The 25,371-nt window shown below is 45.6% G+C and overlaps 2 protein-coding genes across 10 annotated transcripts in view; one reads left to right on the top strand and one right to left on the bottom strand.

Moving 5' to 3' along the window:
* Window positions 1–25,371, bottom strand: part of LOC121000837 (gastrula zinc finger protein XlCGF26.1-like) — an 800,859-nt gene that overhangs the window by 311,647 nt on the left and 463,841 nt on the right. The gene's annotated exons all lie outside the window — the stretch shown is intronic.
* LOC121000877 (gastrula zinc finger protein XlCGF66.1-like) lies at window positions 13,024–25,132 on the top strand. 2 transcript variants are annotated; one of them, XM_040431635.1, is made up of 5 exons: window positions 13,024–13,193; window positions 22,791–22,915; window positions 24,265–24,369; window positions 24,453–24,576; window positions 24,656–25,132. In XM_040431635.1, exons 2-5 carry the CDS (start codon window positions 22,838–22,840, stop codon window positions 24,745–24,747), a joined length of 399 nt encoding a protein of 132 aa, XP_040287569.1. In that variant the 5' UTR covers window positions 13,024–13,193; window positions 22,791–22,837; the 3' UTR covers window positions 24,748–25,132. The 2 variants fall into 2 exon arrangements, with proteins under 2 accessions (XP_040287569.1, XP_040287570.1); XM_040431636.1 differs by having other exon boundaries at window positions 13,024–13,187; window positions 22,788–22,915.

The following is a 25,371-nucleotide window of genomic DNA, read 5'->3' on the forward strand; positions in this document are numbered from 1 at the left end:
AAAATGTTTTACTAGAAAAACACATTTTGAAAGACATCAGAGAATTCACACAGGAGAGAAGCCGTTTTCATGTTCAGAATGTGGAAAATGTTTTACTAGAAAAACACATCTTAAAAACCATCAGAAAATTCACACAGGAGAGAAGCTGTTTTCATGTTCAGAATGTGGAAAATGTTTTACTAGAAAAACACATCTTAAAAACCATCAGAAAATTCACACAGGAGAGAAGCCGTTTTCATGTTCAGAATGTGGAAAATGTTTTACTAGAAAAACACATCTTAAAAACCATCAGAAAATTCACACAGGAGAGAAGCCGTTTTCATGTTCAGAATGTGGCAAATCTTTTATTCAGAAATTCCATCTTCAGAGCCACCAGAGAATTCACACAGGGGACAAGCCATATTCATGTTCAGAATGTAGGAAAACTTTTACTGAGAAATCATATCTTAAGAACCATCAGAGAATTCACACAGGAGATGAGCCGTTTTCGTGCTCAGAATGTGGAAAATGTTTTATTAGAAAAACACATCTTGAAAAGCATCAGAAAATTCACACAGGAGAGAAGCCGTTTTCATGTTCAGAATGTGGCAAATGTTATACTGAGAAATCAAGTCTAAATAGACATCAGAGAAGTCACACAGAAGAGAAGCCGTATTGATGTTCAGAATATGGCAAATGTTATACTCGGAAATCATCTCTTGTTCAACATCAGAGAATTCACACCAGGAACAACCAATTCTGAATCCTTCCTGTAAAATATGCCATGAATTTCCATATTTTTTTCTTGCTATCATTTATAGCGAGAAGACTCAGCTTTGTTATAAAAATATTGCATATATATTGAAGCAGGAATTAAAAGAAAATATCAGTATATTCAGAAGTGTAGTTACAGCGGTTATAATTGTAGATCTTAAAGGGGTATTACCATCTTCATGATCTCTGTTAAATCTGTTAATGATTTAACAGTGATCATTTTTCTAAATATATTTAATTAACAAATTCCCACCCCTTAGAAGAAAATAAAACTATACTTACCTGACTGTTGTCTTCTGTCTCCCCTGGTTACGGCCACCGCTCTTCTCAGGAATCGCGGTGGCCGCGCATGCGCAGATGACTTCTTATCTTCTCCCGGCCGGCCGCTGTACTAAACGCGCATGCCGAGACCGCGCATGCGCTATGGTGATTTCTTCCTGGCCAGTATAGTATACTTGCCAGGAAGAAGTCACCAGGGCGCACGCGCGGTCTTGGCGTGCGCGTTCAGTACAGCGTGCGGCCCAGCCGGGAGAAGACATCAATCAAGATGGAGCCCGCCGAGTGCCGAAACCAGGAAGTGGACAGCGTTCCGGGAGCAGGTAAGTATTAAACGGCGTCATGAGAATACCCCTTTAAAGGGGTTGTGCAAGAATGAGGGGCTTTGGCAAACTCCCCCACTTTACTGGATCTGTAAAGGGAAGATTACTTACCTGCTTCCTGGCGCTGGCTCTCCGCTCCTTCTCTTCCAACCTGCAATGCCCGGCTGGGCTCATCTGGTTTGACATTGCCACAGCCGACACTGGCCCCGGTAGAGACTGGATCCCCTTGTGTCATGTGACTTTTTGCCATGACGTAAGGGAAACCAGTAACCATGATCGTCCATGAATTATATAATGGACATATTGGAAAACCCTTTTAACTACTTCAGTCTTGGGTTTACTACCTGGGTTATGAAGTTATAAACATTCCCAGACCCTTTGGACTCATTTACAGGAAATGGTAAGGGACATCTGGGGAATAATTATAACCTTAATCCCAGACTCTGTGCCCCCTTCACATTAGTAATGCCCTCTGTGCCCCCTCTATAGTAATAAAATCCTTTGTGCCCCCTCTATAGTAATAAAATACTCTGTGCCCCCTCTATAGTAATAAAATACTCTGTGCCCCCTCTATAGTAATAAAATACTCTGTGCCCCCTCTATAGTAATAAAATACTCTGTGCCCCCTCTATAGTAATAAAATACTCTGTGCCCCCTCCATCGTAATAAAGACCTCTGCCCCCCCTCCATAGTAAGTCCTCTGTGCCCCCTCCATTGTAGTAATGCCCTCTGTGCCCCCTCCATAGTTGTAATGCCCTCTGTGCCCCCTCCATAGCATTAAAGCCCTCTTTGCCCCCTCCATAGTAGTAATGCCCTCTGTGCCCCCTCTGTATTAAAAAAAAAAAATCACAGTAACTACTCACCTTGTCCCGTTCCTGAAGCTCACATACCTCTCTTCCCTTTAGGAACAGATTGCTCTGCAGCACAGTGTGGGTGGAGATTATGCAGATTTCTAGGCTGCAGGCCCCACCCACACAGGCCGGCAGCGTGATCTGTGTCTGCAGGCTGAATGGTGGAGCAGGGAGAAGTCTTCCTGCTTCACCATTCTGTGCGCCGCCGGCCTGAGGGAGGGGAGGAACGCGGAGAGCTGAACGGTGAGTGACAGGACCCAGCTCCCTGCGCTCCAGCAATGAGCGCTTCTGTCTGTATTGATGGAAGTGCTCATTGCTTCTGGCACCCCCCTAGAGAGCCGGCACCCGGGGCAGACCCCCCCCCCTTAGTACGCCACTGAGTTTTATTGTTAATGAGGCTCTGTCAGCATAATCAACCGTATTAAACCAAGCAGAGTAGACGGCTTTTTGACAGAACACCAAACTTAGTCTTCGGTTCTTGCAATCAGTCAGCTGTAAAAAGGTGCAGACATTCTTCTGCTCAGTATGAAGAGAAGAAAGAAACAAAAAGGGTGTCAGGACTCGTTAAACTGTGGATTGTTTCAAAGAAGGCAATGGGTGGCTCTGGCTTCTCCACTTGAGATAAATATCTGTGCTCATCGAAAATAGTCCACTGCCCCTTCACCTTTCCCCTTTTTCAGGAAAATGTACCTTATGCAACTCCTGGTGCTCAGAAGCAGAGTGTGCCTGGTTTGGGCAGTCATGTGGGCCCCAAGCAACAGGTCGGAAAGATGACTCAGCAGCAGGACTTGCAGTCCCCAATCCACCAGCTAAGTCCTTCTACTCATTCACCTAGCACCAGAGGAAAGGGTTTGCTGAATTAGGAGAACACTGGACCTATAGGCATCTCAGCGCTGTACGGCCACTTCCGGCTCCTGGGTCCAGAAAGTAATTTAGACTGAGGTTTTGGGTGGGCGGTAGGCCGTACATTAGCAGATGGTTAATACAACCCAGTTTAAATCTGAATTGGGTCCTCTACGCCCATGAAGAGTCCCGAAATAGAGCTGTGGCCAATGGATGAAGAAGGAATGACTTGTACAGGCAGGAGATCTCCTCTAACGTCTGGCAGTTAGCTGTAAGCCTTGTGGTTGGAATAACCAGTGCAGGTGCAATGGTGCTGTCACGGCGGGAAGTGAGGGAAACCCCCCACCATGCGGTGTCAAAGGGTAAAGGGGATCAGCCTGGCCAAAAAGAAGTGATAAGGGAGCAGGTCACCTCCTACCGTGTCCCTAATCCTCTCCCTGACTCCTCACTGTATGAGCGGACCCCGATGGTAGGACGGCTCATACTCTGGTTTCCTAGAAACCCTAAGTCGCCCTGGTAATCCCTCACCAAGGAGCCGGGAAGAGACGACCTGTTGATCCTCAACACGGAAGAACAGGCGTCTCTAACTAAGGCCAGGCTCCAAGGAGAGGGGAACACGTACAACATATGGAGATGGCAGGTAAGTGAAACCATTAACACACTTACCTGCCACAGACACACTGGCTGGAACCCGTGCACAAGTGCTAGTGTCCACACCAACATTAAAGGACACAGCACAAACCACAACCACACAGGAACCCAGGACACCATAGCTGCAATAAATGTGAGACGGGAATGTCCTAAAAACATGCTGGAAACCAAACCCCACCAGACATGTAACACCAAAAATAGACATACAACACCCTGATCAAAACCCACTCCATACACAAAGGGACAGGAAGGGAAGGAGACACCGTGATAACATAGAACATCGATGATCACAAGGGTGGCCCTCACTGGACAGATGGTGAAGCCAGACAAGGAGCTTAACTCCGTACACACCAAGGCTGGAGTACAACTCAGATACAGGCCTCCAGCAGAGACTAAATAGCCCAAGCAGCCGCACACACATAAACCAGTGTTCACAAAACACTAGGAAGGGAGTTAACCCTTCCAACACCAGACAAGGGAAGGAGGCCACTTAAAGCGGAAGTGCACACACAAGCATAGAAAGCTACACGTTGCCGCAGGCAACAACATGCGTGGCAACCATGTCACGGCAATCACCCAGAAGGCCGAGACACTGCCACCGCATGCACACACAGCAACATGTTGCCGCGGGCAACCGCAAATGTAACAACAGTGTCACAGCGCACACCATAGGCCATGACAGGTGCCTCCGTTCTTAAAAAGAAAGACAGAGTTCAGTGGATGGGTAATGTAAGAGGAAGCACCCGTACCATGTCAGTCACCAGTGAGAATGTGGGTGGCTGTAGTGGAGGTAGCAGCAGCACTGTCAGCACCAGCCGTCCGGCCTGTAGCAACAGGTCACAGCTCTCCCTCACCTCTGGTAGGTGGCCTCATGTTACAGCATAGAAAAAGTATGACTGTGGATGGGACTGCTTACTCATCATCTCAGTCACAGCAGGACGATGCTTGTCCATCATGTTCCATACTGTTCTGCTGCTGCCGCTACTACTACCCCTACACAGCTGTGCATCTCCAGTCTTGTCCGGCAGGTCCCATACTGTGCTGCTGCTGCTGCTGCCACCTCTACTCCCCCACATGTCCTCCCTTGTCCATCATGTTCCAAACTGTTGCTGCTTCCACTCTACACAACCAGACATCTACTGCCTTGTCCAATAAAGAGATATCAGTCGGACTTGGTTCCTCAGTAGGCCTCCATTAGGGCTTCAGAGTGGCTGCTCAGGCTGCTGCGTCAGCAAAGACATTACCCCCTGCCTCGGGAGTTTGTACCTTGATGATCACTATCCCAAGAGACTCTACGTTTTTAATGGGTTTATCTGCTGATTCCACAAAGTCTCTGCTCTTCCAGATAGGACCATGGTCTTCTGCCACCCCAAAGACCTGTCGGAACTTGAGCCATTGTACATGTTGCAGTGAATGCCTGTAGCTATGCTTTCTATGCTAAGCAGGAGGGTAGGGTAGTGACTGTCTACCCAGTCCATGGAGTTCCTTCATGGTGGTACCGGGATCCATCTATCAAAAATTCTAAGTTAGCGATTGGAGTTTCTCCAGCTCCTGCTTTTCAATTTTCAGCAATTCAATACAATAATGCTGATTATCTGGTCATCTAACCCATACCTTGTCTGATAGTTCTTCCTGACGGCGTTGGCAGTGCCACCTCGTACTGTGTCCACCTGGCAGCGGAGATGTGTTTGGTTCTCATTTCCTCGACTACTTATGAAATTTGGATTGTCAGCGGCTGGTCCAGGACTATGTCAGTCGTCTTGTATTCCGGTGTGGCTGCTGCGGTTACATCTCTCACATGTGAAGGAGAAGCCCTAATTATTGTGTCTGGATGTTAGGAGTAGTAACCTAACGGTCGGAGGTTTTTCCATGGAGCTCGGTTATTACCTCTTGTCCACGTATTGTAGTCAGGTAAAGCTGAGGCTGGAGCTGAAAGTCTGTCCTGTCCTGTCCGTGTCAGTAGACCTTGTTGTCCCCGTGAGGTCAGAGCCTTGTACAGAACCTGCAGCTAGAGGCACTGGGGGTCCATTCCCAGCAGGAGCCCACACGGCCCTTAGTGATATACTGTAGTGGGTACTGGTACTCTGCATATGGCCTCCCTTCTGTCTGGGGTCTCTGGGAGATACTGCAGAAGTTGTGTAGTAGGGTAATGTGGTCTTCACACCCCCAGAACCTGGGACATTTCTTCTGAGAAAGCGAATGGTGACATTGCTGCACCCTGAGGTCGGCTGCTCCAGCAATTAGTGACAGGTCTCCTCCAGGGGCAGGAAGGAAAAATGAAGATTACACTTACCGGTAATCGGATTTTCAAGACCCCACGACAGCACCATAGAGAGAGGGATCCACCCCCAGGGACAGGAAACCTACAGAAATAAAAGGGTGGAGCCTCTCCTCCTATTCAGTGGATTACAGAGCAAGAGAGGGACTCCTACGCCATTAATTAGTCTGAGCTTAAACAGCAGATATTCGCATAAACAATACAAATCTTGGAACATAATATATATTTTTTTTTTTTTTTTTAGAAACCACCACCAAGGGAGGGAATTAGGAATGGTGCTGTCGTGGGGTCTGGAAAATCCGATTACCGGTAAGTGTAATCTTCATTTTTCCCCTCCCCCACGACAGCACCATAGAGAGAATTACAGAGGAAGAACCCTTCCTAGGGAGGGACCACCGCTTGCAAAACCTTTCTACCAAAGGAAAGATCAGAAGAAGAGTGCAGATCCAAACGGTAGTGATGGAAAAAAGTAGAGGGAGACCACGTGGCTGCCCTACAAATTTGCTTGATAGAGGCCCCTGACCTTTCAGCCCAAGAAGTGGAAACAGAGCGAGTAGAGTGAGCCTTCACCGAGACTGGAGGAGAAAGGCCCTCCTCCAGGTAAGATTGTATAATGCCCAGTCTAAGCCACCTAGACAGGGTACTTTTGGTAGCCTTCTTCCCTTTATTTGGTCCTGAAAAGAGGATGAATAAAGCAGAAGACTTTCTCCATTCTTTTGTAATTTCGAGATACTGAATTAGGCATCTCCGCACATCTAGAGTATGAAATGTCAACTCTCCAGAGTTCTTGGGATGGTCACAAAAGGAGGGAAGAATAATCTCCTGAGACCTATGAAATCTGGACGACACCTTGGGTAAAAAGGCTGGATCGGGCAAAATAATAACTCTATCCTCCATAATTGTAGTGAAAGGGGGGTTAATGGAAATGGCATGTAACTCGCTTATCCTTCTAGCAGTAGTGAGGGCCACTAGCAAGACAAGCTTGAAAGTAAGAAGCTTTATGCTTACAGAATTGATAGGTTCAAAGGGTGCTTTTGTTAAGGAGTTAAGTACAACATTAAGATTCCACGGGGGAACTCTAGGGGATGAAACTGGCGTCATCCTATCTACCGCTTTAAAGAATCTGGTGATCCATGGATTGGAGGCAAAGTTCTGCTCGAATAGAACTGACAGGGCAGAGACCTGTACCTTAAGGGTACTCTTAGCAAGACCTAAGGAAAGGTCTTTTTGTAGAAATTCAAGAACCTGGGAAATAGGGACAGACAAGGGTAAATGTCCTGGGTTCAGATTACTGAATTCAATAAATTTCTTCCAAGTTCTGGCATAGATGGAAATGGTAACAGGCTTTCTGCTTTTAAGCAAGGTCGTGATGAGCTCCTGGGAGAAACCTTTTTTGATCAACAGGCTCCGTTCAAATTCCATGCAGTCAGATGTAGACCACTGACCGCCTGATGAAAAACTGGACCTTGGGACAACAGATCTGGCAGGTCCGGCAGAATCCAGGGTTCTGAGATCGACATCGTCCTGAGCAGGGTGAACCATGCCCTCCTGGGCCAAAAGGAGGCAATAAGGATGACCCTTGCCCTGTCCTTTCTGATCTTTTTCAGGACTGCTGGAATCAACTGGAAGGGGGGAAAAGCATATGCTAGGGGAAAGTCCCACTTCAGTAGAAAAGCATCCACCCCATATGGGGATTCTCTTGGATTCAGGGAACAAAAGACTTCCACCTTTTTGTTCTGGCTTGTGCTGAAGAGATCTATGACTGGCATGCCCCATGACGCACTGATCCTGGAAAATACTGAGGAGTTCAGGGACCATTCCCCTTGTTTTAGTGGATGTCTGCTGAGAAAATCTGCTTGAATATTCTCCTTTCCCTTTATGTGGAGGGCCGATACGTAACTGACTTCTTTCTCTAGCAGCGCTAACAATTTTCCTGCTTCCCACCTTAGGGACGTTGACCTTGTCCCCCCTTGATGGTTCACATATGCCACCGTCGTTTGATTGTCTGAAAGAATTCTCACGTGACCTGTGCCTAGTAGTGGCAGAGCTGCTTTTACGGCTAGCCTTACAGCTACCAACTCTTTCCGGTTGGAAGAGAATGATTTTTAGACTGGGGACCAAAGACCCTGAAAATTGTATTGTTGAATGTGGGCTCCCCACCCCCAAGGGCTCGCATCCGTGGTCAGGACCATAGGATCTGGGTAGGACCATGGAACCCCCTGAACTAGATTGTCCCTATCCAGCCACCAAGATAGACTCCTTCTGGTTGTGTCTGAAATTTTTATCTTGACATTTAACATACCCTTGTGTTTTTTGAAAGCCGTCAAGATCTCCGACTGTAACTGACGGGAATGAAGTTGGGCCCACTCTACCGCCGGGATGCAGGAGGTTAGGGATCCTAGAACCGACATGGCCTTTCGAAGAGTCAGGGATGTGGAAGAGAGGGATCTGACTTGATTCCAGATTTTTGAAATTTTTTCTTCTGGGAGATACACTTTCTGAGTCTCTGAGTTTAAAATCAGGCCAAGGAACCGCTGAATTCTGACTGGTTCTAACTTGGATTTTTTGTAATTCACTATCCAACCCAGTTTTTGAAAGGTCTGAATGACAGTCTGAACATTCCTTTCGCAATTCAGCCTGGAACTCGCAATGATGAGAAAGTCGTCCAGATATGGAACTATCAAAATGTCCTTGAGTCTTATGAATGACATCATCTCCGCTACCACTTTCGTAAATATTCTTGGGGCCATGGTCAGGCCAAAGGGCAATGCCTGGAACTGGAATTGCCGAACCTGACCATCCATCGGAATCGCCACTCTCAGGAATTTTTGAAACTGCTGGTGCATTGGTATATGGAAGTAAGCGTCTTTTAAATCCAACACCGCCATGAAACAATGAGGAAAAAGAAGCTGGATCGTATTCCTCATTGTTTACATCTTGAACTTTTTGAACACCAGAAATTTGTTCAAATCCCTGAGATTGATGATCGTCCTGTGTGTACCATCCGGTTTTGGAACCAGAAACAGGTGGGAGAAAAACACTTTGAATTGCTCTTCTGGAGGAACAGGAATCAAAACATTTTTCTTGATAAGGTCTGAAACTTCTTTTATTATGGGAAACCGACCTTTTACACAAACGCTTTTTGTAATGGTGAATTTTTGCGGAGGCAAGGAATGGAATTCTGGTTTTAGACCTGAACAAATAATATCTAGAACCCATGGCCCTGCAATCCTTCCCCCAGGCTTCCTGAAAGAATTTCAGCCTTCCTCCCACCTCTGGCCTGGCGTCATTGTTGGGGTTGTTTCTTATTAGCAGAGGAAGGATTTCCGAACAAGAATCCTTTGCCCCCAAAATTTCTGGATCGGAATCTCTGATCCTTATCTCTGCTCTGCCTTCTGCCTGCATAATTTCTATAGGGACGAAAGGACTGCCTACCTCGGGAACTAAAGGTAGCAGCAGGATTAGGGACTGGAAACCTTTTCTTTCTATCAGCTGCCTTTTCTAATAGATCGTCTAGCTCTGGCCCAAACAAAAATTCTCCCTGACAGGGGATATTACATAACCTCTGTTTGGAGGCCATATCACCCCCATTCCAACTTTTTAACCAAAGAGCCCTACGCGCAGAATTGGTGAGGGAGGCTGACTGTGCGTTAAGTTTAATAGAATCAACCGACGCATCTGTCAGAAAGTCAGCTGCTTTTTGTAAAGTTGGCAATGAGGATAATATCTGATCCCTAGGGGCTCTTTCTTTTAACTGTACTTCTAGCTGCTGTAACCATAGAGCTAGGGTCCTAGCCGTGACTGTAGCCGCTACAGCGGGACAAAAGGACAAGGTAGAGGCCTCCCAAGCACCCCTAAGGAAGCCCTCCGCCTTTTTATCTAAGGGCTCTTTAAGCATGCCCGTATCTTCAAAAGGAAGAGAAGATTTTCTAGACACCTTAGAGATGGCCACATCAATTTTTGGAGCTTTCCCCCAAGAGGAAGAGGCCACTTCTTCAAATGGATATTTTCGTTTAAAGGCCTTAGAGGCAAATACCTTCCTGCCTGGTTTCCGCCATTCTCTTTGAATCAAAGACATAATGCTGCTATGTACGGGAAAACAGCGACCCTTCCTTTCCTGTAACCCCTTAAACAAAGAGTCTGCCACAGATTTATCCTCCTTAACATCCTCAATGTTCATGGTGGATCTTATAATTTTTAGCAATTTATCTGTATCTTCTGAAGGAAAAAAGGTGTTGGACATAGATTCATCTTCCGATGATGAACCAGACGAGGACGACCCCTGAGGTGTGTCACTGTCGTCTGGAGAGAAGTCCTGAGGCAGGCTAGATTTTGTATTTTTATCTTTAATCAAAGTCTTTTCCTTCTTGCCTGACTTAAGGGTATTTTTAACCTCCGTCTTAATGAGTGATCTAATGTTTTCCAATAAGGATGGGGATTCGTCCGAAATGATCTTGTCTATGCATTTTTTGCACAATTTCTTCCCATAAGAAGAGGATAAAGAAGTCCTGCACAGCGCACACTCCTTGTTTTTTCTCTTTACCAGCACTTTCTTTGGTTTAGGCTGGAAAGGAGAGAGCACAAGGCATAACTTTAATAAAAAAAAACAAAAACGGAGCCACTTACCCCCTGAAGATCAAAGAACTACCGGGATGGGATCCACTTCACCCTCAGCAGATTCAGGTCTTCTCTCTTCCTCCATTGTATCAGGATGGAGGAGGCAGGGAGTCTATACACTTATGGGAAAAAAGGGGTATAGTTAGACTCTGATCCGTAGCTCTGTTATAAAATAACAACTGCCAGGAGGCCCCTACATGCAGATCAGCACAGACCGTCCTGTATAGGCTCACTGACTGGTCTGGCCAGCTCTCTTAAATACCCCAGGGCGTTCGCTCATCTGCCGCTTTTGAAAAGCGCGCCCCATCCGGTATCTGAAACCGGAAGTCGCGCAATATGCGTTCCACACCCAATATGCGTTCCACGCCTCGATGGAGCTCTTCAGGGAAACCGCAAGTGCGTCATGCATTTGTCGCGTACCGGAAGTGACCAATCTCACCACGTGTCCGGAAGCGTCCTGCCGCTGCTCCAACAGAAAAACCAGTGGGAGAGCCTTGTATCCAAGGATAACCACTCTCCAGCCGTCCAGATGGCGCTTCCATGGGGCAGAGCTCTCCCTGAGAGTTACCCACATGTCTGCCGCAAGATACGGAGAGCCCCCTGGAGCACCTCCGTATCCTAGGGTCCTTTCAGCCTGCCCAGCAGCGCGATAGACCCCGGCAGCGACCGTCAGCCCTCTAGGAAACTCCTAGGAAACAAAGACCAACGGTAAGACCTAAAGAAAAAAGGAAACTGTAGGTCTCCCACTCCAGGGACCGGAAACCACTGAATAGGAGGAGAGGCTCCACCCTTTTATTTCTGTAGGTTTCCTGTCCCTGGGGGTGGATCCCTCTCTCTATGGTGCTGTCGTGGGGGAGGGGAAAAACCTCTGGCCACGTCAACCACTGGAGAACAAGAAGAAGTCGGTGGCACTTGGTGAAGTAAGGTGTGGGGGTTCTGTACATCAAAGATCATCTTGTTCCCCCCCCTAAGGTCATGGACCATGCTACACTGCTGCGGTTCCCCTGGGGTCAGCTTTTCCTTCACAGAGAATAGTGGGGGCTCCACGGTGACCTGCACCCCCTCATTACTCTGATTTCCCTGCACCGTGTCCCCTGTTACTGGTTCGGTGCTGATGGCTCCTGGTTTACCTGTTACTGGTGCTGTCTGGTTTGGGCTTTATTGGCGATGGGGCGACCGACAGAAGGACAACATCAGCCTTAGGCCCCTTGGTTCGGGCAAATTATGGCTAATGAGCCCTCGTCAGCAATAACCGGCCATTGTAAATGTGCCCTCGACTAACGGATAACGGAGCACAACGCGCGGATTGTTTCTCATGACGCCGCAATCCTTCTTAGCGGCAGCAGATCCTGCTGTACAAAGAGCAAGAAATGGTTCTGTATGGAGACGAAGAGCAACATCACCGATCCCTGCTGCCCATACTGTGGAGGAGATCGCTGCATGTAAAGGGGTCTCCTCCACTGACCAGCAGGCGGTTTCTGTCCGGCCGCCTCTCGGCATGTTTCCCGTGCTGCGGCCGCATCTCCCGCCCGTCCCCATTATAATGAATGGGGCCGGGCCAGACTTCCGGAAGCAGACGTGTGCGAGCGTTAGTCCGGATCCGGCAGGATGTTCCCCCGCCAGAAACGGGCAAACCTAACACTAGGGTAAAAGAAGAGACCGGCGGGTGAGGACTATACCAATGAGGGGACAGGGGGGACTGTACCATGTGATCAGCTCCTCCTGTATCACACAACAGAGGATTAGATACACAGCTCAGCAGGGAGTATCACACAGGAGAGGATTAGATACACAGCTCAGCAGGGAGTATCACACAGGAGAGGATTAGATACACAGCTCAGCAGGCAGTATCACACAGGAGAGGATTAGATACACAGCTCAGCAGGGAGTATCACACAGAATAGGATTAGCTACACAGCTCAGCAGACGGTATCACACAGGATAGGATTAGATACACAGCTCAGCAGACAGTATCACACAGGAGAGGATTAGATATACAGCTCAGCAGACAGTATCACACAGGATAGGATTAGATACACAGCTCAGCAGACAGTATCACACAGGATAGGATTAGATACACAGCTCAGCAGACAGTATCACACAGGATAGGATTAGATACACAGCTCAGCAGACAGTATCACACAGGAGAGGATTAGATACACAGCTCAGCAGAGAGTATCACACAGGATAGGATTAGATACACAGCTCAGCAGACAGTATCACACAAGAGAAGCTGTGATCCAGGCTCAGCAGGCTGTATCTCACATGAGAGGCTTAGATACGGCTGTGCTGGCCGCTCCCAGTGTTTGGGGCTCTGGAGATGGTGAGGGAAGCGCCTGTGGCCCTCAGTGATGTGAGGAGAGGAGCAGGAGCCATGTCTGGGTGTACTAACATGGCCGCAGGAGGTGTAGGGGGCGGGGCTAGTGCTGACTGACCAGTGTGCCGGGCGGGGCCAGCCCTGTGACGTCACACCGCAAAGCATGCTGGGAGAGGAAAACTCCAGGAACCTGAGGGAAAGAGGAAGTTCTGCTGGAAACGTCCTGTAAAGAGGCTCTGATGTCCGGACAGCGGGAGGGAGAGCCCCGGCATGAGGAGGAGCAGGTACCGGGGAGCCGGGGGCCGCAGTCAGTAGTGCAGTGTGTGATGTCTGTCACTGCTGGTGCTTCAGTAGTGCAGTGTGTGATGTCTGTCACAGTTGATGCTTCAGTAGTGCAGTGTATGATGTCTGTCACAGCTGATGCTTCAGTAGTGCAGTGTGTGATGTCTGTCACAGCTGATGCTTCAGTAGTGCAGTGTGTGATGTCTGTCACAGCTGGTGCTTCAGTAGTGCAGTGTGTGATGTCTGTCACAGCTGGTGCTTCAGTAGTGCAGTGTGTGATGTCTGTCACAGCTGGTGCTTCAGTAGTGCAGTGTATGATGTCTGTCACAGCTGGTGCTTCAGTAGTGCAGTGTATGATGTCTGTCACAGCTGGTGCTTCAGTAGTGCAGTGTGTGATGTCTGTCACAGCTGGTGCTTCAGTAGTGCAGTGTATGATGTCTGTCACAGCTGGTGCTTCAGTAGTGCAGTGTGTGATGTCTGTGGCAGTTGATGCTTCAGTAGTGCAGTGTATGATGTCTGTCGCAGTTGATGCTTCAGTAGTGCAGTGTATGATGTCTGTGGCAGTTGATGCTTCAGTAGTGCAGTGTATGATGTCTGTCGCAGTTGATGCTTCAGTAGTGCAGTGTGTGATGTCTGTCACAGCTGGTGCTTCAGTAGTGCAGTGTGTGATGTCTGTCGCAGCTGATGCTTCAGTAGTGCAGTGTGTGATGTTTGTCGCAGTTGATGCTTCAGTAGTGCAGTGTATGATGTCTGTCACAGCTGATGCTTCAGTAGTGCAGTGTATGATGTCTGTCACAGCTGATGCTTCAGTAGTGCAGTGTATGATGTCTGTCACAGCTGATGCTTCAGTAGTGCAGTGTATGATGTCTGTGGCAGATGATGCTTCAGTAGTGCAGTGTATGATGTCTGTGGCAGCTGATGCTTCAGTAGTGCAGTGTATGATGTCTGTCACAGCTGGTGCTTCAGTAGTGCAGTGTATGATGTCTGTCACAGCTGATGCTTCAGTAGTGCAGTGTATGATGTCTGTGGCAGCTGGTGCTTCAGTAGTGCAGTGTATGATGTCTGTGGCAGCTGGTGCTTCAGTAGTGCAGTGTATGATGTCTGTCGCAGCTGATGCTTCAGTAGTGCAGTGTATGATTTCTGTGGCAGTCGATGCTTCAGTAGTGCAGTGTATGATGTCTGTGGCAGTCGATGCTTCAGTAGTGCAGTGTGTGATGTCTGTGGCAGCTGGTGCTTCAGTAGTGCAGTGTGTGATGTCTGTGGCAGTCGATGCTTCAGTAGTGCAGTGTATGATGTCTGTGGCAGTCGATGCTTCAGTAGTGCAGTGTGTTATGGCCGTCGCAGACGAGGCTGAAGTTGGTTTCTTATACATTACTATGACAAATAAACCTTTTTTCCTCTTATTCCTCTGCAGTAAATCTGTTTTTTTCTACATAAATGTTAAATATTATTTGTGAACAATCAGATTAATAAAAAAAAAATCTACATTATTGGTGTTTTTACTGAAAAAAATTATAGTGAAAAATGGATGAAAAAATATGAATTTTGAATAAGTAACTGAGGAATTTAAGGGGTTAAACGCTGTTGGGCCACTAATCTAAGGGAGGGAATATAAAGAGTAAGGACCCCTCCATAATACCCAACTGTACCCAGCCTGGCCCAAACTGTGGATTGGCAGGAAAACAGGTGCCAACCTTGCCAACTATATACATTTTCAACATTTTGAATAAGTAACTGAGGAATTTAAGGGGTTAAATGCCGTTGGGCCACTGATCAAAGGGTTAAAATATAAAGAGTAAGGACCCCTCCATAACACCCAACTGTACCCAGCCCGGCCCAAACTGTGGATTAAAACAAGACCTATATTGTATCGTTGTAAATATATGGACCTACAGATAACGGGGGAGGTTTATCAAAATCTGTCCAAAGGAAAAGTTGATGAGTTGAACATAAACCAATCAGATCGCTTCTTTCATTTTGTAGAGTCCTTGTTAATAATGAACGAAGCGATCTGATTGGTTGCTATGGACAACTCAGCAACTTTTCTATGGACAGGTGTTAATAAATCTCCCCCCACATGTTATTTTTTTTTCCAGAGAAATGCATCACTCTTTATATTTCCACCCTTAGATCAGTGGCCCAACAGCGTTTAACCCCTTAAAATCACCAGTTATTCAAAATGGTGAAAATGTATATAGTTGGCAAGGTTGGCACCTGTTTTCCTGCCAATCCACAGTTTGGGCCAGGCTGGATACAGTTGGGTATTATGGAGGGGCACTTACTCTTTTTATTTCCACCCTTAGATTAGTGGCCCAACAGCGTTTAACCCCTTAAAATCACCAGTTATTCAAAATGCTGAAAATGTATATAGTTGGCAAGGTTGGCACCTGTTTTAATGCCAATCCACAGTTTGGGCCAGGCTGGGTACAGTTGGGTATTATAGAGGGGTCCTCACTCTTTATATTTCCACCCTTAGATTAGTGGCCCAACGGCGTTTAACCCCTTAAATTCCTCAGTTACTTATTCAAAATTCTGAAAATGTATATAGTTGGCAAGGTTGGCACCTATTTTAACCTCTTAAGGACATAGGGCGTACAGGTACGCCCTTGTGCCCTGGTACTTAAGGACACAGGGCGTACATGTACGCCCTGTGTATTTTCGATCACTGCCGTGCGGCTGGCAGTGATCGGAACCCGGTGCCTGCTCAAATCATTGAGCAGGCACCTAGGTTAAATGCGCGGGGGGGTCCCGTGACCCCCCCATGTCGGCGATCGCGGCAAACCGCAGGTCAATTCAGACCTGCGGTTTGCTGCGATTTCTGCATTTTCTGATCCCCGCGGTCCCTGACCGCGGGGATCAGAAACTTTATATGCCTAAAATAAAGTTTTATTCACCCCCCCCCCCTACACCCCCGAATGATTTTATGGTGGCGGGAGGTGCAGGGGGAGGGTTGCGGGCGGTACGGGAGGCGGGCGGTGCGGCAGGCGGGATCGTGATCCCCCGCCCGCCTCCCCTGGTATAATCGTTGGCTTCTAGTGGGTATACCAGGGTGCCAGCACATTGCTGGCACCCTGGTATAAACGGCTGACATCTGCGATGCGATGTCAGCCGTTTAACCCTTTCCATACAGCGGTCCGTACGGACCGCTGTATGGAAAAGGTTAACAGCGCAGGGAGCTCCCTCCCTCTCCCATCGGGGGGCTGCAGTGCCTTTGCAGCCCCCCGATGGGAGAGAGCCCCCAGAGAGCCCCCCTCAGCCCTGTGCTTACCCTTCCCCGTCTGCGCAGTTCTGAGCAGTACTGAGCAGACGGGGAAGGTTCCCATGGCAACAGGACGCCTCTCAGGCGTCCTGCTGTCCATGGTGCTGAACAGATCTGTGCTAAAAGGCATAGATCTGTTCAGACAAAGTGTAAAATACAGTACAGTACAATATATATTGTACTGTACTGTATTATACAGACATCAGACCCACTGGATCTTCAAGAACCAAGTGGGTCTGGGTCAAAAAAAAAGTGAAAAAAGTAAAGTTTAAAAAAAACACATTTATCACTGAATAAAAATAAAAAAAATAAAATACACTACACATATTAGGTATCGCCGCGTCCGTAACGACCTGATCTATAAAACGGTCATGTTACTTTCCCCGCACTGTGAACGCCATAAAAATAAAAAATAAAAAACTATGATGAAATTGAAATTTTGCCCACCTTACTTCCCAAAAAAGGTAATAAAAGTGATCAAAAAAGTCGCATGTACGCCAAAATTGTAACAATCAAACCGTCATCTCATCCCGCAAAAATCATACCCTACTTAAGATAATCGCCCAAAAACTGAAAAAACTATGGCTCTTAGACTATGGAAACACTAAAACATGATTTTTTTTGTTTCAAAAATGAAATCATTGTGTAAAACTTACATAAATAAAAAAAAAAGTATACATATTAGGTATCGCCGCGTCCGTATCGACCGGCTCTATAAAAATATCACATGATCTAACCCCTCAGATGACCACCGTAAACAAATAAAAATAAAAACGGTGTAAAAAAAGCCATTTTTTTGTCATCTTACGTCACAAAAAGTGTAATAGCAAGCAATCAAAAAGTCATATGCACCCCAAAATAGATGTTAATCAAACCGTCATCTCATCCCGCAAAAAATGAGACCCTACTCAAGATAATCGCCCAAAAACTGAAAAAAACTATGGCTCTTAGACTATGGAGACACTAAAACATTTTTTTGGTTTTAAAAATGAAGTTATTGTACAAAATATTCATAAATAAAAAAAATTGTATACATATTAGGTATCGCTGCGTCCGTGACAACCTGCTCTATAAAATACCACATGATCTAACCTGTCAGATGAATGTTGTAAATAACAAAAAAAAAAGCTATTTCTTGTTACTTTGCCGCAAAATAAAGTGTAATATAGAGCAACCAAAAATCATATGTACCCTAAACTAGTACCAACAAAACTGCCAACCTATCCCATAGTTTCTAAAATGGTGTCACTTTTAGGGAGTTTCTGCTCTAGGGGTGCATCAGGGGGGCATCAAATGGGACATGGTGTCAAAAAAACAGTCCAGCAAAATCAGCCCTCCAAAAACCAAACGGCGCACCTTTCCCTCTACACCCCGCTGTGTGGCCGTACAGTAGTTTACGGCCACATATGGGGTGTTTCTGTAAACAGCAGAGTCAGGGCAATAAAGATACAGTCTTGTTTGGCTGTTAACCCTTGCTTTGTTAGTGGAAAAAATGGGTTAAAATGAAAAATTAGGCAAAAAAATGAAATTCTCAAATTTCATCGCCATTTGCCAATAACTCTTGTGCAACACCTAAAGGGTTAACGACGTATGTAAAATCAGTTTTGAATACCTTGAGGGGTGTAGTTTCTTAGATGGGGTCACCTTTATGGAGTTTCTCCTCTAGAGGTGCATCAGGGGGCTTCAGATGGGACATGGTGTAAAAAAACCAGTCCATAAAAATCAGCCTTCCAAAAACCATACGGCGCACCTTTCCCTCTACGCCCCGCTGTATGGCCGTACAGTAGTTTACGGCCACATATTGGGTGTTTATGTAAACGGCAGAGTCAGGGCAATAAAGATACAGTCTTGTTTGGCTGTTAACCCTTGCTCTGTTAGTGGAAAAAATGGGTTAAAATGAAAAATTAGACAAAAAAATGAAATTCTCAAATTTCCTCCCCATTTGCCAATAACTCTTGTGCAACACCTAAAGGGTTAACAACGTATGCAAAATCAGTTTTGAATACCTTGAGGGGTGTAGTTTCTTAGATGGGGTCATTTTTGGGTGGTTTCTATTATGTAAGCCTCGCAAAGTGACTTCAGACCTGAACTGGTCCCTAAAAATTGAGTTTTTGTAAATTTCTGAAAAATTTCAAGATTTGCTTCTAAACTTCTAAGCCTTGTAACATCCCCCAAAAAAAAAAATATCATTCCCAAAACAATTCAAACATGAAGTAGACATATGGGGAATGTAAAGTCATCACAATTTTTGGGGGTATTACTTTGTATTACAGAAGTAGAGAAACTGAAACTTTGAAAAATGCAAATTTTTCTAAATTTTTGGTAAATTAGGTATTTTTTTATGTAAAAATTTTTTGGGGGGGACTTCATTTTACCAGTGTCATGAAGTACAATATGTGACGAAAAAACAATCTCAGAATGGCCTGGATAAGTCAAAGCGTTTTAAAGTTATCAGCACTTAAAGGGACTCTGGTCAGATTTGCAAAAAATGGCCTGGTCCTAAGGTGTAAAAAGGCTGTGTCCTTAAGTGGTTAATGCCAATCCACAGTTTGGGCCAGGCTGGGTACAGTTGGGTATTATGGAGGGGTCCTTACTCTTTTTATTTCCACCCTTAGATCAGTGGCCCAACGGCGTTTAACTCCTTAAATTCCTCAGTTACTTATTCAAAATGCTGAAAATGTATATAGTTGGCAAGGTTGGCACCTGTTTTAATGCCAATCCACAGTTTGGGCCAGGCTGGATACAGTTGGGTATTATGGAGGGGTCCTTACTCTTTTTATTTCCACCCTTAGATCAGTGGCATAACAGCGTTTAACCCCTTAAATTCCTCAGTTACTTATTCAAAATGCTGAAAATGTATATAGTTGGCAAGGTTGGCACCTGTTTTCCTGCCAATCCACAGTTTGGGCCAGGCTGGATACAGTTGGGTATTATGGAGGGGTCCTTACTCTTTATATTTTAACCCTTTGATCAGTGGCCCAACGGCATTTAACCCCTTAAATTCCTCAGTTACTTATTCAAAATGTTGAAAATGTATATAGTTGGCAAGGTTGGCACCTGTTTTCCTGCCAATCCACAGTTTGGGCCAGGCTGGGTACAGTTGGGTATTATGGAGGGGTCCTTACTCTTTATATTTCCACCCTTAGATTAGTGGCCCAACAGCGTTTAACCCCTTAAAATCACCAGTTACTTATTCAAAATGCTGAAAATGTATATAGTTGGCAAGGTTGGCACCTGTTTTCTTGCCAATCCAAAGTTTGGGCCAGGCTGGATACAGTTGGGTATGGAGGGGCCCTTACTCTTTGTATTTCCTGCCTTAGATTAGTGGCCCAACGGCGTTTAACCCCTTATATTCCTCAGTTACTTATTCAAAATGCTGAAAATGTATATAGTTGGCAAGGTTGGCACCTGTTTTAATGCCAATCCACAGTTTGGGCCAGGCTGGGTACAGTTGGGTATTATGGAGGGGTCCTTACTCTTTTTATTTCCACCCTTAGATCAGTGGCCCAACGGCGTTTAACCCCTTAAATTCCTCAGTTACTTATTCAAAATGCTGAAAATGTATATAGTTGGCAAGGTTGGCACCTGTTTTAATGCCAATCCACAGTTTGGGCTGTGCTGGGTACAGTTGGGTGTTATGGAGGGGAACTTACTCTTTTTATTTCCACCCTTAGATTAGTGGCCCAACAGCGTTTAACCCCTTAAATTCCTCAGTTACTTATTCAAAATGCTGAAAATGTATATAGTTGGCAAGGTTGGCACCTGTTTTAATGCCAATCCACAGTTTGGGCCAGGCTGGATACAGTTGGGTATTATGGAGGGGTCCTTACTCTTTTTATTTCCACCCTTAGATCAGTGGCATAACAGCGTTTAACCCCTTAAATTCCTCAGTTACTTATTCAAAATGCTGAAAATGTATATAGTTGGCAAGGTTGGCACCTGTTTTCCTGCCAATCCACAGTTTGGGCCAGGCTGGGTACAGTTGGGTATTATGGAGGGGTCCTTACTCTTTATATTTCCACCCTTAGATTAGTGGCCCAACAGCGTTTAACCCCTTAAAATCACCAGTTACTTATTCAAAATGCTGAAAATGTATATAGTTGGCAAGGTTGGCACCTGTTTTCTTGCCAATCCAAAGTTTGGGCCAGGCTGGATACAGTTGGGTATGGAGGGGCCCTTACTCTTTGTATTTCCACCCTTAGATTAGTGGCCCAACGGCGTTTAACCCCTTATATTCCTCAGTTACTTATTCAAAATGCTGAAAATGTATATAGTTGGCAAGGTTGGCACCTGTTTTCTTGCCAATCCACAGTTTGGGCCAGGCTGGGTACAGTTGGGTGTTATGGAGGGGCCCTTACTCTATATATTTCTACCCTTAGATCAGTGGTCAACGGCGTTTAACCCCTTAAATTCCTCAGTTACTTATTCAAAATGCTGAAAATGTATATAGTTGGCAAGGTTGGCACCTGTTTTCTTGCCAATCCAAAGTTTGGGCCAGGCTGGATACAGTTGGGTATGGAGGGGCCCTTACTCTTTGTATTTCCACCCTTAGATTAGTGGCCCAACGGCGTTTAACCCCTTATATTCCTCAGTTACTTATTCAAAATGCTGAAAATGTATATAGTTGGCAAGGTTGGCACCTGTTTTCTTGCCAATCCACAGTTTGGGCCAGGCTGGGTACAGTTGGGTGTTATGGAGGGGCCCTTACTCTATATATTTCTACCCTTAGATCAGTGGCCCAACGGCGTTTAACCCCTTAAATTCCTCAGTTACTTATTCAAAATGCTGAAAATGTATATAGTTGGCAAGGTTGGCACCTGTTTTCTTGCCAATCCACAGTTTAGGCCAGGCTGGGTACAGTTGGGTATTATAGAGGGGTCCTTACTCTTTATATTTCCACCCTTAGATTAGTGGCCCAACGGCGTTTAACCCCTTAAAGGGTTTCTGTCACCCCATTAAACCGTTTTTTATTTTTTTTCTTTACTAATAATCCCTATAGTGCGATCTCATGATACATAAGCAAATTAATCATTTTGGTTCAGTAGAATTTGCTAAAAATCAATTTTTAAAATATGCTAATTACCTTGCTACCAGCAAGTAGGGCGGCTACTTGCTGGTAGCAGCCGCATCCTCCGATGGTAATGACGCCCCCTCCGCATGCTGATTGACAGGGCCAGGGAAGGGAATCCATCTCTGCTGGCCCTGTTAGAATTTGAAATCTGAGAGGCGGCCGCTCGCTCGACCGCTCCATCCTCAATGCGCCTGCGTCGATGACGTCATCGCATACACCCGGAAGAGAAGACGCCGGCATCGCTGGAAGGAGGCGGAGAGTCTGGATGACGTCGCTGGATGCTCGAATCAGGTATGTACGTAATAAGCATGCTGCCACAAAAACCACCAACGAAATGGTCATAAAAAACAATAAATAATTGTTATCAAAAGTACAATTATTAACACTATACCACCAACGAATATGAATAATAAGCCCTACTCAAATATACAGATGCTTATATATGACACATATATAAATAGCAAATTCTACTGAACCAAAATGATTAATTTGCTTATGTATCATGAGATCGCACTATAGGGATTATTAGTAAAGAAAAAAAAAAAAAAACGGTTTAATGGGGTGACAGAAACCCTTTAAATTCCTCAGTTACTTATTCAAAATGCTGAAAATGTATATAGTTGGCAAGGTTGGCACCTGTTTTCTTGCCAATCCACAGTTTGGGCCAGGCTGGATACAGTTGGGTATTATAGAGGGGTCCTTACTCTTTATATTTCCACCCTTAGATCAGTGGCCCAACGGCGTTTAACCCCTTAAATTCCTCAGTTACTTATTCAAAATGCATATTTTTTCATCCATTTTTCACTATCGTTTTTTTTTTTGTAAAAACACCAATAATGTAGATTTTTTTTTTATTAATCTGATTGTTCACAAATAATATTTAACATTTATGTAGAAAAAAACAGATTTACTGCAGAGGAATAAGAGGAAAAAAGGTTTATTTGTCATAGTAATGTATAAGAAACTGCCGAATAAGAAACCAACTTCAGTGAATAAGAAACCAACTTCAGCCTCGTCCGTCGCAGTCGATGCTTCAGTAGTGCAGTCTATTATGTCCGTCACAGGCCGCACTGACATACTGCGCATGCGCTGCTCTCCTGACATGAAGGAACTGCCCTGACGAGATCTTCCAGTCCTCAGTCCAGACAATAGAGAGAAGACCTCATCTCCTCTGATTTCTCCCAAATGTCCCTCATCATCTCCGGTCATTATAAGCATTTCTATGGGATTTCATGCGGATTCTACATTGACTCCTCTTCTTCCATTCAGGTTCCTGTGATTATAGGATTGTACGATGACATCATCAGTACCAGATAATGGATGGAGACGGGGACAAGATGGCGGAGAGGATGTTAGATCTTACCCTAGAGATACTCTTCCTGCTTACTGGAGAGGTGAGAGGTTCTGATGATGTCACATTACACCATTATCTATGGTAATTACAGGGGATGTGACTGGAGAGGTGAGAGGTTCTGATGATGTCACATTACATCATTATCTATGGCAATTACAGGTGATGTGACTGGAGAGGTGAGAGGTTCTGATGATGTCACATTACATCGTTATCTATGGTAATTACAGGGGATGTGACTGGAGAGGTGAGAGGTTCTGATGATGTCACATTACATCGTTATCTATGGTAATTACAGGGGATGTGACTGGAGAGGTGAGAGGTTCTGATGATGTCACATTACATCATTATCTATGGTAATTACAGGGGATGTGACTGGAGAGGTGAGAGGTTCTGATGATGTCACATTACACCATTATCTATGGTAATTACAGGGGATGTGACTGGAGAGGAGAGAGGTTCTGATGATGTCACATTACACCATTATCTATGGTAATTACAGGGGATGTGACTGGAGAGGAGAGAGGTTCTGATGATGTCACATTACACCATTATCTATGGTAATTACAGGGGATGTGACTGGAGAGGTGAGAGGTTCTGATGATGTCACATTACACCATTATCTATGGTAATTACAGGGGATGTGACTGGAGAGGTGAGAGGTTCTGATGATGTCACATTACACCATTATCTATGGTAATTACAGGGGATGTGACTGGAGAGGAGAGAGGTTCTGATGATGTCACATTACACCATTATCTATGGTAATTACAGGGGATGTGACTGGAGAGGTGAGAGGTTCTGATGATGTCACATTACACCATTATCTATGGTAATTACAGGGGATGTGACTGGAGAGGTGAGAGGTTCTGATGATGTCACATTACACCATTATCTATGGTAATTACAGGGGATGTGACTGGAGAGGTGAGAGGTTCTGATGATGTCACATTACACCATTATCTATGGTAATTACAGGTGATGTGACTGGAGAGGTGAGAGGTTCTGATGATGTCACATTACACCATTATCTATGGTAATTACAGGGGATGTGACTGGAGAGGTGAGAGGTTCTGATGATGTCACATTACACCATTATCTATGGTAATTACAGGGGATGTGACTGGAGAGGTGAGAGGTTCTGATGATGTCACATTACACCATTATCTATGGTAATTACAGGGGATGTGACTGGAGAGGTGAGCGGTTCTGATAATGTCACATTACATCATTTTCTATGGTAATTACAGGGGATGTGACTGGAGAGGTGAGAGGTTCTGATGATGTCACATTACACCATTATCTATGGTAATTACAGGTGGACATGGCTGTAGAAGTGATGGACTCTGGAATGTACATGGTGACATTTATTATTATGTCTTCCATGAACAGGATTACTCCACGGTGAAGAAGACGTCTAGTAATCTGATACATGAGAAGAACAATGAGAAGATCCTAGAAGTCGTCCACAAGATGATGGAGCTGCTGACTGGAGAGGTGACACCGCCGGGAATGCGGGGACATTATACAGTCACAGCACTGGAGGGGTCTGGGTGATGACGGTGTCATTGTGTTGTCAGGTTCCTATAAGGTGTCAGGATGTCGCTGTCTATTTCTCAATGGAGGAGTGGGAGTATTTAGAAGGACACAAGGGTCTGTACAAGGAGGTCAAGATGGAGGAGGACCAGCCCCTCACATCTCCAGGTAACGGACAGGACTAAATACAAATGTCCTGGAATTCTCTGTCTGTAAAGTCTGAGTCCAGTCTCTGTGTCTCCTGCAGAGAGATCCAGTCAGTGGACTACACCAGAGAGATGTCCGCGTCCTCTCCTTCCACAAGACGGTCAGGTAATGGAGATGTCTCCTCCTCTGTAGGAGGACGCCTTGTTTTATCCAGTACTATTCTAGGTTTATACTGGTGTAATGAGCTGGAGATGGCGGGATTACAGCCGACCACAGACGCTCCATGTTCTCTGCTTCTTCCTACAAGTCTCTGGCTATGGAGACCACTGGTGGGAATAAGGAACCAATAGGTTTATGTCTCCGAGAGGAACGAGTCCGGACGCGTCTGGTAGAAGCCGATCTCCTCCACGGAAACCACCTGCAGCATGTCCGGCCGTGCTGAGGATGCATGTGTACAAGGTTATTGGCTGTGAGCCGCCATCTAATATCCAGGTCCATCCTCTGGGAGACCTGCAGCCATTAGGCTCAGACGACGACTGTTGTCGGGTCATTTGTGGTTGTCATGATAATTAAAGGGGTTATTACATAACAAGTATCACAGTGCAGTGAATGGGGCATTTCTGATGAGGTTTTATTACTATGTACATGCAGTAATAATATTGGTAGTATTTTTATGTACAGTACATTTTCCTACTGGTAGCGCCCCCTGCTGTTTCTTCTGTGACTAGGTTTCTGGTCCACCTTCTCCTGCATTCAGGGATGGACACATGCTCAGTATCTTCTCTGCTCCCTCCTCCTGTCAGTGCCGGTGCAGTC

Source organism: Bufo bufo, chromosome 5, assembly GCF_905171765.1.
Source record: "Bufo bufo chromosome 5, aBufBuf1.1, whole genome shotgun sequence".
NCBI classification, from domain to species: Eukaryota; Metazoa; Chordata; class Amphibia; order Anura; family Bufonidae; genus Bufo; species Bufo bufo.